The 16,451-nt window shown below is 42.5% G+C and overlaps 1 protein-coding gene across 1 annotated transcript; it reads right to left on the bottom strand.

Annotated features, from left to right (window-relative positions):
• Window positions 1-1,385: 1,385 nt before the first annotated feature.
• LOC139530823 (transforming growth factor beta-3 proprotein-like) lies at window positions 1,386-15,641 on the bottom strand. Its single transcript, XM_071327551.1, has 7 exons — window positions 14,829-15,641; window positions 6,054-6,217; window positions 4,669-4,798; window positions 4,414-4,521; window positions 3,468-3,639; window positions 2,854-3,007; window positions 1,386-2,506 (listed from the first exon to the last, which is right to left on the bottom strand). The coding sequence occupies exons 1-7, from the start codon at window positions 15,172-15,174 to the stop codon at window positions 2,348-2,350; spliced, it is 1,233 nt and encodes a 410-aa protein (XP_071183652.1). The 5' UTR covers window positions 15,175-15,641; the 3' UTR covers window positions 1,386-2,347.
• Window positions 15,642-16,451: the final 810 nt, after the last annotated feature.

The following is a 16,451-nucleotide window of genomic DNA, read 5'->3' as shown; positions in this document are numbered from 1 at the left end:
TAAACTGGCTCTAACCAGTTCTCAAACTAGACACTCTAATGTACTTGTCCTCTTGCTCAGTTGTGCACTGGGGACTCCCACTCTTTCTATTCTGGTTAGAGACAGTTTGCGCTCTTCTGTGAAGGGAGTTGTACACAGCGTTTTATGAGATCTTCAGTTTCTTAGCAATTTCTCTCATGGAATAGCCTTAATTTCTTAGAACAAGAATAGACTGACGAGTTTCAGAAGAAAGTTCTTTGTTTCTGCCCGTTTTGAGCCTGTAATCGAACCCACAAATGCTGATGCTCCAGATACTCAACTAGTCTAAAGAAGGCCCGTTTTATTGCTTCTTTAATCAGCACTACAGTTTTCAGCTATGTTAACATAATTGCAAAAGGGTTTTCTAATGGTCAATTAGCCTTTTAAAATTATAAACTTGGATTAGCTAACACAACGTGCAATTGGAACACAGGAGTGATGGTTGCTGATAATGTGCCTCTGTACGCCTATGTAGATATTCCATTCAAAATCTGCCGTTTCCAGCTACAATAGTCATTTACAACATGAACAATGTCTACACTGTATTACTGATACATTTGATGTTATTTTAATGGACAAAATTTTTGCTTTTCTTTCAAAAACAAGGACATTTCTAAGTGACCCCAAATTTTTTGAACTGTACTGTAGGTATAATGTTAGAACCCTGCACTGTAATCGGCATTAACTTTATAGTGTATTACTTTGTGTTACTGTAGGCTACATAGTACCCAGTAGTTTCTGGCTGTAATGCAATGACAATGTTGACCATTTAAAGTGCGTTGGCACCTTTACAACCTGAGAGGTAAAAAGCTATTGAATGTCTGTCTCATGGCCCCTATGCTCAGAGCATATTTTTGTAGTGAACGTACTCAGGGTTTGATGTTTGGCAGAAGTACTGTCCATTACACAGATGGAGAATGTTCTCAATATTTAATTTAGATTCAGAAATGTGATTGGTGTTGATTGACAAGTACGAAACCTATGACAGCATGCTGTTATCTAGAGTAGAAACAGTGGGTTGTGCATGTATTGCAAGGTAATACTAATTTAGTGGATTATTAATAGCCTTTTGCCTGTGTCTCCCCAACTGTTGTACTGTAAGGACCAAACATTGTGGTGACCAATAGTGACCATTTCAAAGCAAGTACATTAATATCGGTAGCAATATGTTGATCATGCCAGTGTCTATATGTACTCTAAATGGTTGCAGTAATATCTTTTAAAAAAAGGTTGTCAATCAAATCAGTTTCTAGCAGAAAGTGAACACTTTTTATCAATACGCTTCAGGACTAGGACCTCAATATGAATAGCTGTATTGTTGAGCTGAGCCTAAATGCAGAATTTACACTGATATCCACAAATTATGATTACTTTCAGATAAAAACATTTAATAACATCTCTTCTTCCAAGACCATTTTTTTATTTAAAAAAGGTGTTTAAGATTAATAGCAATAAAAACATTTACGTGTTCACTTAGTGACATTTATCGTCTTATACAACAGAAAAGTCTGCTTCATTTGAGAAAAAATCCCTAAAAACATGATTCTGTTGCATATTAGAGGTAAACATAACCATGAAGATACGTTGTTGAATAAAAGTTGTTTTCCAGCATGTAGTATTTTTCCTAAGATACCGGTAATTTGAGTCCATCAGCATGTGTCCTAGATGAACAATGTCAGGGAGCTGTGGTGCGCACCGCGCTAGTTTCCAGCATAGACAGTCTGTTCTGTGCGTCAAGGCCTTGTGTTATGCCTCCATTAAAAAGGATGGTTCTCTTTAGGAAGCAAAAGCCTGACAGAGCTTTTGCTTTAGCCCTTTTGATATATTCATTTGCACTGTAAGTTCAGGTTCTCAGTGGGTCTCTCTTTTTGACTGCAACTACTGTATGTCCTTGAGTAGGCAGTGGTCAAACAGCTTTCGTCTGTTCTTTTCCTCTGTTCAGAGGTTGGCTTTGAATGCCCGTGGTCATATGGCAAAAAGGTACAGGCAGTTCAGAAGGCTGAAATATTGATAAAAGAATGAGGAAAACACTTGACGTTGAAAAGAAAAAAGCCATTGTAAAAGGCCAATAAAAAGTTATGTTGAGATTGCTGGGTCTGGAGTGGTATTTGAAAGTCATTTGGACACAGCCTGGGGATTGTGGGTAGAGTGGTGGGCTGCGTCTCTCTCTGCAGGCCCTCTGCGTGTGCTCAGCTAAGGAATGAGGAGGGTGGAGAGTGTTATGAGGGTGGACAGAGGTACTCTTGTGGTGGGACAGACGGCACGCCACCCTCCACTCCCTCAGTGCCGTGCAGGCCCTGTCAGATCCCAGTGTGCTGGGCTGGGGCCCTTAGCTGCACTTGCAGGACTTGACTATCATGTTGGAGAGCTGCTCCACCTTGGGGGTGCGGCCCACGTAGTAGAGGATGGTGAGGGGCTCCAGGTCCTGAGGCACACAGCAGGGAGAGGCAGACGCCTCAGGGTTCAGGGTGTTGTACAGACTCAGCATCTACGGAGGAATAGAGGGGATGTCAGACCAGGGACAATCACTACAAAAATCTATGTTTTTCATTTCATTTGGATAAAACATGTGTTAGACTCCTAAGTTAGACATGTAAGTTGCACTAAGACTAGGAAATGTGATGATGAACTATGGGTAGGTATTTGGTCATATTGACATGGGAAAGCGCAGGGTATCAAATTGTGAGAGTATCTAGGTGAGTGTTGTCTGTTTAGGTGTGCCAACATGCATGCTTGTAAGTGCCTGCATTCCATTGTGTCAATTAGTGTTTGTGTGGTAATAATATTTGTAACACAGGGTAATGAGTCATTAGTGGTGTACAAGTCGTGTCTCACCGAGCTGTGTGTGGTGTCTGCACTCCGTAGGTAAGGGCAGGGCCCGGAGCAGAAGTTGGCATAGTATCCCTTCGGCTCGTGGATCCACCTCCAGCCCAGATGCTGGCGGAAGTCAATGTAGAGGGGTCGCACACAGCAGTTCTCCTCATAGTTACTACAGCAGGCAGGGGAGAGAGAGTGATAATTATGAAGAAATTACATACATTACCTGAAGGAGAAACACTCTATTCCAAGTTGGGTATATTTCACTACATGCATGCAGTCTGAGAAGCCCAGAAATACCACTGGAAGGTGTGTCCTTATTTCACTGTCAGACACGTTAACACAAGGACAGATCTCGACTTGTGATGCCTCTGCCTTTCCAGAGACTATCTGACAGCAAATTAACCAGCTTATTCGTATGCGTAATGCTCCTCTGCCAAGTAAATTAGAAATGAGAGAACACACATTGCCATTTGAAATCCACCTTGACCTACTATATTGCTTACAGGAGTAATTAGGGGCTATTCATCTATTGGACACATGTCTACTCATCCTGCAGCAAGTTTTCATCTAAATATATGACATGCACTCTAAAATCGTGATTGAATTACTAGAGTGAGGTGGTTACTTACGAGAAGCAGTAGTTGGTGTCCAGGGCTCTCTTGCGTCTGCGGGATGAGGACTGGGTGTCTAGCCTGTGAGGGGGCAGCATCATGAGGATGAGGTGAGGGAAGAGCTGCTCCTTCTGCTTCTTCAGTCTGCTGCCCAGGTCCCAGCGACTCTCATCGTAGTCACTCTCCACACCTACAGGAGGATGATCCAGGGATGTCAGACGTTTCAGAGGGAAGTGTCATCAGTGGATGAAATGGTACATAGACCAAGACCATTCCATTGCAATATTCCATATTCAAATTGGACAAAATTGGATAATTTGTTTAATTCAAGCTGAAGTGCAGTCCTAGTCCATTATAAAATTGTGCATAAGTGTGTCTGAGTCAGTTATACCAAATTTCAATTCATCACTGCTGTTTTAGTCATAGTACTTTCTGTAAAGTTTTAAAAGCATTGTCTTCACTGGTGAGAGGCTGGACTTGAGACATCACCCACTCAGCCCCACTCCTCCTCCTCCACCAGTCAGAGCTGGTCCCTCTGTCCTCCCCCTGGGTTAGTGTCTGCTCATCCAATCTTCCCCTGATAGCAAAAGCAGTAGAGAACTCAGGAGAGACGCTGCCGGTGGATACGGACGCCCTTCTTAATTCGGGGCCAAGCATCTGAGCGCCGTGGAAGCACATTCCTTGTGGCCAAGCCAGTCAAGGCAGCGTTCCCAGGACCAGGGGCCCCCAATCCTAAGTGAGATACCAGACCAATTGTATTCCCATGATATTTTCTCTCTCTCTCTTTCTCTCATAAAAAAGTGCCAAATAACTATCAACCATTGAGGCCCATGTTCACTGGATAAGACTTCAGAGGGTCTTTTTCTAAATCAGAGCTCGTACGGAAAGAAAGAGGGGCTGTGAAGAGCAGTGGAAAAGCCAAAAAGGATTGTCATACAAAATGAGGCACCTCGTGTCATCTGACCTCTGAACTTGACATCTAGCACCTCGTTGACGTTTTCGATGATGTCACCATTGGGGTTGAAGGTGTGGCAGGGGCAGTGCACACTGATCTCCAGGCCCAGGTTGGTCTCTGAGGGGAAGAAGAGGAAGTGGTATTTAACTTTGAGGCCATTTTTCTTTGTCCAAATGAACTTGAGTTTCCAAATACCCTTTGCTCATGCTTTGATATGCAACATATGGTATGAGACAGGGAACATTGGGGCTTTAGTCCACTCACCTCGGTACATAAGCCATTCCCTGACTGTGTCTGTGACATCGAAGGAGACCCACTCTGGCATTCCTTTGGTCAGGGCGTTCTTGCCCCCGATGTAGCGCTGCTTGGCTATGTGGTCGTCTGGCCGCAGGATCTGCCAGCCAGAGGTAAGAGAGTGACCCAGCTGCATATGCTCACTCTCTCTCCCACACACACACACACCAGACGGCAACCCAGCCAGCTCTGCCTGAGCCAGACGCTCCAGGATGCCCTGGGCCAAATGTCTTCTCCTCATGGAAAAAGTGACTCCCTGTGTTGATATCCCCATTTTGCAAGTTAATGCCTGTGTGTAGCTCTACTGCCAATGAGAACCTGGCTGTCCCTCCCATCTGCACTTCAAACAATTGGGCTCTCAACATTTTGGGTTTCCTTACACTGGTCTAGTCAGGATGAGGCACTGCATATGGTGCTAGAGACGCCATTGATTCAGATCTCTGAGCCTCTCTGAGTATGTGCTGTATACCAGCATGAAAGTGTACTTTACTCTACGTCTCAAATTGCGGGACTGAGGCATAGGATGTAGAGATCCACACTTTAAACAACACCTAAGGTTTCTGTGAACAGGGAGAGGCCAGTGAAGTTGGGGGCTCAGCGCCTAGTCCCACAGCAGGCTGGATAACCAGGTTCCTGAACATTGTCAGCATCTAATCTGGCTTCCTGTGGGAACAGGAGACCCAGCGAGAGAGTGCGGCCAGTGCCAGCCCCTGCCAATCAGCTCCCAGCTATGTGTGGGGGCGCCGCTCCGTTTACTCCCCCAGTCAATCTAAGCTGAGCTCGGCCCTGGCCAGAGCAGAGCTCGCCTCAGGCAGTATGTGGGCCGGAGACGCTTGTCTCCCTGGCAGGAAATGTTGGCACCTGATCATGGCTCCAAGTCTCTCACTGGAGATGAATGAGAAAACTGAGCAAAGACCCATCCCTGCCACCCCACAATCCCAGGAAAAACACACATAATTTAAACACACAAATCCAGGTGCAGATGTCTGAATCCCCTGTTGAAAACATCTAACGGAACTTGAAGAAAGGTTGGTTGGACAAAAGCTTGGATGATTGACAGCTGTGAAAGGAGGAGGAGAGATAGCAAAACGGTAATCTTGAGTTTCTCAGTCTGCTGTAGCACACTCAAAGTTTTACAAATGGACTTATGTAGAATCCATTTGACTTGAGGCACATGGAATAATGATCATCACTTAAAGAGGAGAGGGGAATTAGGGGAACTGTATAAATAGGTGTAGACCAACACTACATGTAGACCAACACTGTCCCATGTGCATTGAGCCATATGGGATAATTGGATCACGACCCCCCTGTATGCTTGAGTACAGTGGGAATGAAATAGTACATTCACACACCTGGTAGAGCTCAATCCTCTGCTCGTTCCTCTTGGCGCTAGAGTTGGGGACACGAAGGGCTCGGAACTCGGCTCTGAAGAGGTTGGTGGAGTTCTTCTCCATGGCCGAGACATTGAAGCGGAACACCTTGGAGGTGATGCCCTTGGGGCAGTAGGGAAGGTCATCTGCAGAGCAGAACTCACTTTAGTCACAGACAGTCCCTGCTTACACACAGCAGGACTGTGACTAAAGTCGTCACTGTACACAGCCTAAAATCTGTTTTGAAATATAATGATTTGTCAATCTTTTATCTATCTTCTGCATTTCGTAGTGTTTGACACTATAAACAAATGTTGTTCACAACAGAAAAAATACAGTTAACCATTCTTCAACTATTGCCAGTGAATAAAACTAAGCCTTGGGCCATCTGCTTGTACTTCGTGCAGTGCGAGTTAGCAACAAGTTGAAGTCATGAAATGAAAACCAAATGTCAAATGTGTTGGTGGTACTGAATAGGCTGGTCTAAGATGGCAGGGTGCTCCTCCTCCCTCCCGATCCAGAGCTCAACAGGTGCTCAGAAAGCTAGGACAGAAGCCAAGCATTCCCTGGAACCAACCAACCAGCTCAGCGCACATGTGCAATCACATGCATGTAGATACAGAATACGAGTTCAATCAATGTGTTGTTTGTAAGGGAGATAGATAGTCCTTCGGTGACTGTTTGTCAGGGGGGCTGAGTGTATAACAGAGTAGCGCCTTAAGGTTTTCTTAGCCATCAATTCAGTAATGAATTGGAAGGGGAACAAGTCCTGTCAACCTGTGTGGTGTGGTTGTGTAAGGCAGACAGTGAACTCCGCTTCAGTAGTACAGTAACAGCCACAGAACACTTCTCGATGGCCCTCTTCTGAAATACTTCCTGTTGCACTGCCAGTCAAGGAAGCGTTTATTTTTTTCCAATCCTAATACCATTGAATTGTTTATTTTAACAGGCCGAGCGCATGCAGTGTTGAGCAAAACAAGAACACGGCAAGCATTTTACGAGCTAAGTGGAAACACTAATTTACAGCCAAGCCATCGCTAATTTATTACCCCAAGCCTGAGCTTTAATAGAGACCCTGTGATTCGCTGTGGTGGTTAACAAGGACATTGCACCTTTGGTTGACATCTAGATCTGTTTATAACAATGGAGAAGGATGTTTGTGTATAATGGATTGTGAGCTTACACGTCTACCTAAACTTCCTATGACCCGTAATCCTATTTCACTGCGGCTTTGCCATTATCCGATATTTCCATTGACTGTTTCCCCCCCCCCCACTTTTTTCAAGTGACCTTTTCAGTCTTGACTCTTCACCCCTAGCCAAATATCTGTCCTGTGCTTCCTCACAATCTATAAGGGCTCAGTACTCCCTTGGCCTGTCCCACACACCCTTTCTCTCTCGTCTCCTGTGTCCCTCTGCCTCCCCCACAGAAGGTGGAAAGCCCCACTTTTGAGAGGAGATTTGAAATTCTAATCAAGTCTTTAGTTTCCTTTTGGATGACCTCATTTTTCCCATTGCAATGGTTTTAGGTGGATTTCGCATTAAGGCTTATTTTTGCCAAGGGTCTGAAGGTAATTTGTTCCATGGCTGTGAGTGCAGGGGATAGCTAGTATAATTAGAGTGAAATACACAGCAGGATAATTGACAGTCTCTCTCCTCTCCATTATCAGATCTGGTTCTAAGGCCAGCAGCGTGAAGATGCTGATATCAGCGGAATCTGGACCTGAACTTTATCTGGAACAACCAAAACATTTCCCAAAGAGCTTCTCTAGGCCCTCAAAATAGAGTATTTGTCAATGCGACAAACTTTTATTACATTGTAGCCCTCCCCATTTCTCAAGGTTGTTCACTGTTCTTTCGAGATTCATTGTGAAAATAGTAACTTTTTTTTGTGGAATGACATAAACCACAAACAGGTATCACAGTTAAATACTACAAACAAAGTACTATTTAGAATTGTATATCTACACTGTAATTACACTAATCACCTGCCTATGTAACTACTATGTAAATACATGGTTTTCATGGCACTTAACATGAAGTGGTACAATCACCTCTCCCACTTTTCCCAAGGGACTGAAACTGAGGTCCTGCTTTTTGTAACCTCTTTTCTTTGGCAGTATGTCATCAATAACTTCCATGGAGTCTGGACTGTGGAGCTGAGAAAGCTGACTTCTGAGGACCAGTTGGAAACCATCCACTAACACTTTGACAGAAGTGTGATGTAGTCAAAATGTTGAGCAGTTTACCAGATATATTTATGTTCTAGGTCAGGGGTACTCAACTCTTACCCTACGAAGTCCGGAGCCTGCTGGTTTTCTGTTCTACCTGATAATGAATTGCACACACCTGGTGTCATAGGTTTAAATCAGTCCCTGATTGGGGGGAACAATGAAGAAATGCAGTGGAACTGGCTTAGAGGTCCAGAGTTGAGTTTGAGGGTTCTAGGTCAATAGAAGAGTATTAGGTAAGGGTTGCAACAGTAGTGAAACCCTCCACATAGGAAGGCCTAGGGACAGACTTCAAATATCTCTGCTCTAAAACTTCTCATAAATCTTCCACCCCAGACTGCTCCCCCTGCGCCCCCCTCCATCCTCCACCCTCAAACCCTCTGCTTCCTGTGTCTGGGATGCCCCACCACACTAGCTCCTCCCTACCCTGGCAGGTGACATCACATAGAAGCTCCCAGCAATCAGCCTATTCCCAGTGCCATGATGTCAGTCTCTCCAAAGCTATGTGAAGGTAAACAAAGGAAATGGGAAGCATAGAAAGCAGGTGCTGGTCAGCTGCTGAGGAGTCTGGACCTTGTTTACCAGTGAAAAACGTCAACGGCGCTGCAAAAACTGGTATTATAATGTATTTAAATTACCTATCAAATTAATCTTAGAAGACTTATCAGGCCATAAATATTACAATGTTTTTCAACTTACGTTTCCATTTTAAAATAATAAGTAACCAATCATGCTTTCTAATCTGTCAATAAAATAATATAGCTAACTCCAGATGACTAATTGGAATAACTTGAGCAGTAAATTCCAAATTCTTGCAACTGAAGTACTGATCATGCTCATAGAAACAAACTGTTATGTCAAAGATTTGATCACCTGTGTGTGGTACTATCATTTAACCCTTGTGTTGTCTTAAGGGTCAAAAATGACCCGCCACTATGTTTAACAGCAGAGAAAACCACCTAAATTCTATTTTTTCAACTTGAAATTTGTTGACTTTTCCAAGAGTGACCCAACATTTGAAAAAGTTAAACATCGCCTTTGTTCATATTTCCATGAAAGCTGTACACCACCAGGGTACAAAGATTGTCTTAGGGTCATTTGTGACCTGGCAGTTAAAATCATTTACACAACACACACACAAAATGAGAAATTGAGATTGTGTGCTACTGATTGAACTCAGCCAGCAGCCCCTAAAGAGGAAGATCACCATGGTTGGCACAGTTAGAAAGAACAAGCATGAGCTCCCCCCTGCACTCCTCACAACAAGGGGGATAGGCCTTCTCATCAAAGTTTGCCTTCACCCCACTACCACTCTAGTTTCTTACCTCCCAAAGAGGAACAAGAATGTGGTCCTCCTGAGCACACTGCACAAAACGGCTGAGATCAGTGATCGTGAGGACAGGAAGCCAGCCATCATCCTGGACTACAACCACAACAAAGGAGGCGTGGACAACCTGGACAAGGTGATTGGAACTTACAGCTGTGGGAGGATGACTGCCTGCTGGCCCCTGGTCATCTTCCATAACATCATTGATGTGTCCTCATACAATGCCTTCGTGATATGGAACAAGATCAACCCTACCTGGATGCCTGATAAGCGGAACAAGAGGGGTTTGTGCCTGGAGCAGCTGGGAAAGACACTTGTAACCCCACACATTCAAAGGGAGCACCTCCCCAGCACAGCAGCCTCTGCAGCGCTTGTGAAAACTGTTTAGGGGGCTGAATCTTGTCCTGATCCACCTGAGGCTGCAGCTAGGGCAGGCAAGAGGAGGAGATGCCAATTCTTCCCCCCAAAGAAGGACTGTAAAACAAATACTTTGTGCTGCACATGTGAGAAATACATCTGCAAAATCCATGCACACACACATTTGCATACTGTCCTTACACGTGCTAATTAGAGTTGACTGATTTATGTTCTTCACGTTTTTGTATCTATTATTTTATTCTTATTGTTGTTGCTTACACACCTTGTGGGTGGGGCAATGGTTTAAAAAATGGGAGAAGACTAGTATGTTGTAGTTGAATTCCTCATTGTACAGTATATAATAATATATCACTGTTGCCAAAAAAGTTCAAGATTGTTATTGTTTCCCTTCAATACAATGCATTCAAAACTACTTTATGCACATTTCTGCTACTTTCTTAGGGTATACAAGTGCTATCTCTTGCTAAAAAATGTTTTTACACCTATGCAGTACCTTTAGCAATAATAATAATAATAAACCTCTACTTTAGTAAAGAAAACAATTATGACAGGTGTGTTGTAATAAAAACGAGTGTTGTCCACTGATTAAATTCATTTTTTTTATACCTTTAGTTAACTAGGCAAGTCAGTTAAGAACAAATTCTTATTTTCAATGCCGGGTTAACTGCCTTGTTCAGGGGCAGAACGACAGATTTTTACATTGTCAGCTCGGGGATTCGATCTTGCAACCTTTCGGTTACTAATCCAATGCTCTAACCACTAGGCTACCTGCCGCCCCGTCTTTCTGTGTTGTGAAGAGGGAAAACCCAGATATTCACAAAGTTTGATGAATGACAGGTTGTTTCTTCATGAAAAATAGATTTGGGGTTTAAAATTCAATTAAGCTGCTTTATTTTAGGGGTTTAGTGAAAGGTGAGTCATTTTTTACCCTTAGGACAAGGGAAGTATACAGAATGTTAAGACTACACAAGGGTTAAACACAATGCTTTAGTGTGGACCAGGCCCTCCTGTCCTGGGTAAGTCTCTACACATGGAGCCTGTGGCTGACTGCGTTAGATGAGATAATGTGATGGAGTTCTCTGCTGAAGTAAGACAGCTTTTTTCCACTTGATCAAGGATGAAGAGGGAAAAATGGCTGGGGAGGCGGCGTCTTTCGGAATGGACCAGAGAACTCTGTGTCTGTTTGCCTGGGATGACATCACTTTTCTACTATTCCATATATCAGAAACACTACTGTCCTCAGCTCCGGTCCACATCCTTCTATCCTCCCGACGATGAATCAATGATTGCCATATGCCAGACTGACCACTCACTACAAGCTTTTCTTCTAAAGAAACCTGTCTCTGCCTAATTTTCAGCTATGAGAGCCAACAGGTGGTTTTCTTAGATGGTTCAATGGTTGCCTTTGGACAGTCTTACTATGTTACGGCAAACAAAGACAGTGAATGAGTACTAATATATGTGGAGGAGTGAGTACAACTGGAGTTCTTTCCCCAAACCAAACCTAAGACTGAGTGTTGTGGGTTATGGAGATGTTTGGCTCCTCTACCAGTGTTTGCCAAATGGCTCCCATCTGCACTTGTCATATCCACAGCTTTACTGTTTATGAACACTGTTTATATTCAGAGATACCTAACTAGTGGTACAGTGAATATTTTGGCAAATTATTCTAGCTATTAAAGCATATGAGTCTGGGAGGAAAAGTCTCTGCTTCATCTTACACAGCCCTGTAACTGAATAATAAAAAGAGTGAAAAAGCACCACTGACAATAATCCAAGACATTCCCACTTTCCAAAGAGTATGTATAACCCATTAGATTATGGAAATGGCTTTAAAATATGCCTTACTGTATTACCGTGGTTGCTCGTTCTAATATTTCTATATTTCTTAATTCCTTTCTTTATATTTTGTTGATTTCAAATCAAATTAAACTTTTTGTCACATGCGCCAAATACAACAAGTGTAGACTTTACCATGAAATGCTTACTTACAAGCCCTTAACCAACAGTGCAGTTCAAGAAGAGTTAAGAAAATATTTACCAAGACCAAAATATAAAGTAATAATAAAAAGTAACACAATAACGAGGCTATATACAGGGGGTACCGGTACCGAGTCAGTGTGCGGGGGTACAGGTTAGTTGAGGTAATTTGTACATGTAGGTGGGGGTGAAGTGACTTTGCATACATTTGTGTGTATCTTTTTGTATTGTTAGGTATTACTGCACTGCTGGAGCTAGGAACATAAGCATTTCGCTACACCCACGATAACGTCTGCAAAATATGTGTACGAGACCAATAACATTAGATTTTGGTGACAGACATTACACTCACTGATACTTCTTATGAAGATTACATAATGGAAAGTGAAGGGAAGAGAAAAGTGGTTATTCGTCCAAACTGCAGGCCTTGTTAATGAGAGGATAAACACTCTCCCTCCCTTAGTCTACTCTGGAGGGTGTATCTGGACATTAACAAATAAAATGATTAAACAAACAAAAAACAGGGACAAAAAAGTGCATTGTACGCTACATTTACGTAAGTGTATGAAAAATAATTTGTCTAGTTCCATAGCCAATGAGTGACAACTGTAGCCTATAGGCCTTGTTTATTTACTTTGATCATGACTGACAGGGTGATGTGACTAGGGCTCCTGACCATGACTGGTGCAGCCCATAGCTCACACATCAGACCTCTGTTTGTTTTGCGGACTCTGACTAAGGCAGTGGCCTAGCCATAAATTAGTTGGTGGGTGGGACTGCAGAAATTTGGGTGGGCACCAAAAACCTGCCAACTTTGTACACATTTTGCCATGGGGCACATAGAAAAATGTGCAGCTTTATAGCTAATCTCATGTGGCCTCTACACATTTTGCAATGAGGCTGAGAGAAAATGTTGCTTTTTAAAATCAAATTTCCTACAATTATACACATTTTGCTATGGGGCAGAGAGGACAATGTGCCGTTGTATAGCTCATCTCATGCTATTCTACACATTTTGCCCTGAGGCTAAGAGAAAATGTTGCATTTTTAAAGCTGATTAAAGACAAAATAAAGTTGTGTTGACTGTGATAAAGTCACAGGATTATGAGCTGTCTTGTTTGCTAAATGAACAAATGAAATAGGCAGTGGTATGGTGTATATAGACATAGAAGCACTGTGACATACGCCTCTAGGTCATATTCGTGGCTTATTGGGGGTGTGGCTTTCAGTTAGTTTTTTTGGGCAACCCATCCCATGAGAGTGAATGCCATTCCAGGTCATCTGTTCTGTTATATTTCATCAAATCTGACTAACACAGTGAATTGCTTGCTATGAATTTGATCTGATGGTGTTTGCTTGTTTAGATAAAAAGACAAATAAAGTCTTGTTTGGAACACTGACAAGTAAAGAGCACCTGTCCCTACACCCCTTGACCAAGGTGGTTGTAGTAGTTATTATTTTCAGAGTCAGATGCACTAATGGGACCCAGGAAACAGATTTGACACAGGGGCCTGAGCTGTTGCCAGAGGAAGCACAGCTCTGTCTTTGAATAGCATGAAACACCTGCCATGTTGATCTTAAAGTAGTAACATGCAATGATCCAGCCCCTGAACAGCGAATAGGCCTGCTTCCAAGTCTTCCACTTAGTAAACAACTCCCTTCCTGAGAAAACTCACTGCAATAGAGAGGCAAGCTTCCAATAAACGTCTCACTCTGATTAGACTGGAAAAATCAGTTGTGAGTGGTTTATACAGGTAATGCCAACTAGGATGAGCAATTTTGCTCTAGTGCACAAGCCAATTTGCAGCTGAATTAGCTGTGTTTTAACTTTTCAATAGAGACAATATCTATATATTTTTGCTGTATTGTACACAATACATAATCAAACAATTAATAAAAAAGGTTTTGGATAAATGCATATTTGGACTTGGGAAAGAAAGGGTAATTGGTACAGTAGTTGGAGGAATGCTCAAATCGATGGAGTCCTAGAAAAAAATGGTTCCAATGGCATCTCAGATGGTCGTGTACGCTATCTCAGATGGTCGTGTACGCTATTGGGAGTTCCCATGGCTTTTGAGTGAGGTATGAGGGAGGAATGGCGCTTACGCCAATTAGACTGTTTGCTTTGCCCTCTCCAATGCGCGCGGTCTTTCCACTGCTCAGAGACGCGAGTGTGCGTTTAAGTTGTGTTGGCCAATTCATTTCAGACGGATGGAACGCTCCCCAAGCGAAGGTGTTCTTGCGTTCTTTAGTATAATTTGTTAACATTTCCTCTAAGTGTTTGCAGTATTTCGCCTATGCTGCAGATCTACGGATGCTTTTATAATTTAATTCCGCTGAAATTAACATATGGCCAGTTGAAGAGAGACAATGACAAATTCTATAAATAAAACACAGACAAATTGCATTGCACACAGACACATCTCTGTACTCTGGAGGGGAGTCAGAATAATTATATTTTAAAGCGGAGTAAAAGAAATTGGCTAAATTGGCTTCTTCGGGAAATCATAAAGTTACTGTCTTGTTTCTTTATTGGAGAGGTATGCTCCTCGATTATTTTCACAAATTTTCATGGCAAACCACTATAAATTCATATTACATGCATGCGCTGCTCACCAGCTGTGGCATCCAGGTTAAGAAATGACGCATCATCAGACCTGGACTGCTTAGACTTTCACCATGGAACAATGGGCTATTTACGTTTAATCAGGCTTTTGATCAGTAGGATACCTAACATAATAGAAGCCACGGTGGCAACACGATCAGCTGTTTGGTAGGATTATGATAGAAAAAATGGCCTTCATGAGTAAAACGCGTAAATAGATATATGAACATTACTTACTGTTTTCTGGTGGTCCATTAATCATATTGAACTTGTAAATCTCTTTGGCGTAATATTCAGTCTCCGTGTTATCCTGTCCACAACTTTGATGTCTGTCTCTCCCCAACTCCTCGATCAGCTCCTTCGTACTGTTATAGAGCGCCAGCACCTGAAACGGTACCTGATTCGGGCCCACTGTTTGCGGCGGGCTGGTCATTCGAAGTTTACTAAGAATCTGTCCTCGGATTGCCTCTACTCTCTTTTTCTTTATGTGGTCTATGTCCACAGTGGTGCAAGTGGATAGTGACAAAGTCATTGTCACACAGTTCAACAGGAGGAAAAACAGAAGTGCTTTGCCCAAATGCATATTTCTATCTGCCCTTGCTTAGCTAATAATATGATGAAATCTGTTTTTAAAAGTATGGTAAAGTGGAAACAGAAAAATACACCAAATAATTTGGACTAAATTCCAGGAGAAATGTTACCCTCTATCTCTTTGCATTCAAGTGGTCAACGAGTTTTTTCCCCCGAGGAATCCCATCTTGTCAAGATAGGGCTAGTGTCATCTGGGTGCTAACCGGCTGTGCATTCCAAGAATAGTCCAGATCATTCTTGAAATTGTATCTTATATGAGACCCCTTCTCATTCAACCTGTTGTCTTTCTGTTCTTCATATGTTCTGTCACAACCTTGACCTCTTCCGTTTTCTCTCTTCGTCATGACAAAATTCACTTTCTCCATTGCTTTTTATTTTTCATCAACTGTTGCTGGTGTTAAGTCAGTGCCGGTCTCCCTCGCGCTCCTGCCCGTTTTGCACAACCAGAGTCTCGTACTCAATGGGCGCGCAGACCTTTCACTGATACTTTATAGTAAACGGTAGTTGTGACGTTTGGGAAGGAGGGACTGCAGATCATCATTGCAGAAGTACATTTCGGGGAGAAGCATTTCACACTATGTTTATGTCTGTCTATCTGGAGGCCATGTGCCAAGTTTTACAGATAAATAAACAACTTGTTTTGTTTGCGATTGAACTTTGTAGTATTTATCCAATTTATCCAAATAATAGCCTACGCTGGCACGTCAGGTCACAAAATAGTTTGGGTTCACACAAGAGCAGTGTACATTTTCAAGAAGTGAGAGTATGCCCCCTAGTGGATATGTGAAGCTAATGTGGAAAACATGAGGGGAAAACCAAACCAGTGCATATTACTTGATTTTCAGATAATTTAGTGATAGAATGGGCGTACTTCTGTCATACCTTTATAATAAACCTGTATGCTGACAGTATTTGTTTGTGATTGAAAGCCTAATCATGTTTCTCTGTAGGCCTATATAATTTTAACGTTTTATGTAATTTTATCTCGGTTTGGATTGTTGTTTGTTATAACACAGGGCACAATTGAAAAAGAGATCCTGGTCTCAAATGGGATTCTCTGTGTAAATAAAGGGTAAATAAAATAAAAGTTTGAGTTATTGGTTCTGAGACATAATGTCCAACAAGTGCCTATGTCCTTCAACTTTGCTAAAGTTGTTTGTCGAATTATTAATACAATCAAATGTCAGCAATGTCGCTTTTGGTGTAAAACTATTCTCAGCATGCTTCCCTTGGGACTGCATGATAGGATATTTTACATTGCAGAAATCT

Source organism: Salvelinus alpinus, chromosome 9 (assembly GCF_045679555.1).
Source record: "Salvelinus alpinus chromosome 9, SLU_Salpinus.1, whole genome shotgun sequence".
Taxonomy (NCBI): Eukaryota; Metazoa; Chordata; class Actinopteri; order Salmoniformes; family Salmonidae; genus Salvelinus; species Salvelinus alpinus.
Note: the sequence above shows the minus strand (reverse complement) of the source record. Positions and strands in the feature narration are given on the sequence as shown.